At 29.9% G+C, this 2,902-nt stretch overlaps 1 protein-coding gene across 1 annotated transcript; it reads left to right on the top strand.

Annotated features, from left to right (window-relative positions):
• Positions 1-603: 603 nt before the first annotated feature.
• LOC143144925 (uncharacterized) lies at positions 604-2,309 on the top strand. The gene is made up of 3 exons (XM_076307807.1): positions 604-673; positions 1,162-1,755; positions 1,831-2,309. Exons 1-3 carry the CDS (start codon positions 604-606, stop codon positions 2,307-2,309), a joined length of 1,143 nt encoding a protein of 380 aa, XP_076163922.1.
• Positions 2,310-2,902: the final 593 nt, after the last annotated feature.

The following is a 2,902-nucleotide window of genomic DNA, read 5'->3' as shown; positions in this document are numbered from 1 at the left end:
AGCGATAATCGATACGTGTAGCCTTGAGAATGTCAGTTGGATCTCAGCGAAAAATTCCTTCGCGAACAAAGAATATTTCAACGAAATGATATTTTAAGCCATTATTTATACTAGAACGTTGTTAATAATTGTTTAAAGTATGGTCCTATGACAGTTGTCATTTATCATGATAAATAAATATCAAGTTATTCCGAAATCTGTAAAAGCGAATGATTTCAGTAATTGTTTGTTTCTCAACGCGATTGTTATTAACATTTACGTACGTTCTGAATATTAATGTCCCAATATATATTCTATTTATGTATTATAAATGATTGATTTACTCTCAGAATGGGCATTCTTATAAAAATCGTGCCTTTTATTTTTAGATAAAAACTACACAATATAAAGTTAGAAGTTTTTTACATTCAATCGGTTACAAGTCAAAAAGTAAACTCGAACGTAATAGATCTCAAATCTCTAACGACAAAGTTTCTATTTAATAATGCAACGTTACGTGACATGCACTTGAAGTTATCGACAAACTTTATACACGAACGTGATATAATAGGAAGCACTTTGAAAATCTGTGTAGTCACAATTCTGTATAGCGAAAGTGTAATGATGTGGATGCTCCACCCCTCTGATGTATACGAAGAGTCTTGGTTTTTATTAAGTGTGACAAAACTTTTAGGTAAGATGTTTCAAAAATATATTATGTGGTAACGTATTAAAACTACTGAAAATAAATTCTTTATTATATCACTGTATAAGGGTATAGAAACATTTGTGTATCGGGTTGCCGAGTCTTTCAAATATAGGAGCATGGGGATATCGGAAATGCTTTGGATCATTTATGTGCTGGGATATTGTTGTATCGAGTATCGATGTATTTGGATAGTTTGATCAAGGGGTATCGGAGTACCAAAGTAAAAGATATTTTGTGACTAGTTTATCGTCACAATAGTACTAATAGTATAGTATTTGGAATAATTGATATGTTATACGTACTTGTGTATTTATATTTAAAAGAAATATCAAAAATGAAATAGTTCGAATATTGAAAAAAAAATGTAATCGCTCTATACAAAAACTGTTCCACTACTAATTTCAAACGTCCATTCGATTAAGCAGTAATTTAAATATAATCATTATTTCTAACCCTGTACTTTTCCTTTTTAGGATTGTATCCCATAATATTTTACAAAGTTTCGTGTATGAACTATTTGTACGTAATAATACTACTAATACTTTATTACGCTCTGTTCGCAAATGTAAACAATTACGCGTTTCTTGTACTAGAGACGACCGGTAAAATAAATGCCGCCATTAAAATTCGAAAAATTCGATACTTCACGAACATTGTTTTGTTACCTGTGATAACGATTTCAAGTATACGTTATAGCAGAAAAATAAGAAAAGTATACGAGAAAATAGATAGCGTCGACAAAAATATTAAATTCTTGAACACGGAGATCGATCATGCATTGTGCTTGAAAAAAGATGTTATTCAAATTACGAATGTAACATTCGTCGTAATACTTTTCAATTTATTGGATTATTATGGATTTGTAGTTAACAATGAAAGCTACATGTACGTTCTTATGTGGATCTTAGATCGGATACCCGATTTCATCGGTACAATCGTAATATGTTCGTTTGCAGTGCTGATAAATAAAATTAAATGCAGATTTAAAAAAATAAATGCAATCTTAAATATCATTACGAAGGGAGAGAGTTTCATCTCCATCAGTGAATCGTCCGATATGAATAATTGTAAGTTTTCAATGCGTAAAAGTATTTACGAATTATTGTAATAAGTAGAAACAAAGTGCTCAAGTTAATGGTTAGTTTACAGATTTAAATTATTGAAATTGCTCCAAGTAAACCTCTGCAAAACAGTGTCTCTCATAAACGAGGGGTATAGATTTCAATTGAAAACTTTATCAATGCTGTATATTCTATACGTGTGTTTACATACAAGCGTTATTTACATTGAACTGGAAAATAATGTGTACATTATTGACGTTATATTAAGCGCTTTATGGGTTACCTTCGATATAATAAAACTCGTTTACATTATTCATTTATATCGTATACTGACGATACAGGTAATTGTCTACGCATCGTTTCTAAGTAATTCAGTTATATTATTAATTAAATTTTGTTTTTACAGTATATCTGAAGAAACATACTCGACAACTTGTATTGGCATCGGCAAAAAAAAACGACTCAAAGTTTTAGCAGTTAAAGTAGTGAAAATATTAATGTCATTGAACAACTTATTCTTAATAAATAATAATTTTAATCCTTATAATCATTATATTTAGTACTCTTGAGCCTAATAGTGGAAACAAAATTTTCAATAGTCTGTTATTGATTTTAAGGCATTTCTAGCAGAATTTGATAATTTCTAGTTAAGGGATCCAAAAATCTCTTCTCGAGTAATTATCAAAACTTATTAATTAAAATTAATCAAATTAAAATGAAAAGAATAAGATAGTAGCCTATAATGATTTTTATTTATTTTTTGTTTGGGGAGGTCGATGAAACTGATTCCATTTACATCCCTTTGAATCTTCGGTGTAGCAATCTCCTCGTGACAAGACCTGGTAATCGTTCGTGTACTTAGAATAGTCTCCTAACATATACAAATAATATAATATTCTAACACAAAAAAGTTTCATAACATATTAGAATGTACAAAACTCGGTACACTTGGATGAAATATAAGAATATGCGCGTAACTTTGTTATATTTCGATAAATTTGTTCGCAGTAACACGAACTCGTATCTTTCCTTCCTTCGCATTATCGGATCCTAAATTCTGAGCGAAAGAAACTGGCATGAAATTAACATGAAACTTCGAAATATTGGAAAACATTTATATGCGTTTATCCATTGTGCACACTTATTTATACGT

This window comes from Ptiloglossa arizonensis, chromosome 3 (genome assembly GCF_051014685.1).
Source record: "Ptiloglossa arizonensis isolate GNS036 chromosome 3, iyPtiAriz1_principal, whole genome shotgun sequence".
Classification (NCBI taxonomy): Eukaryota; Metazoa; Arthropoda; class Insecta; order Hymenoptera; family Colletidae; genus Ptiloglossa; species Ptiloglossa arizonensis.
This window is presented reverse-complemented; position numbering and strand designations above follow the sequence as displayed.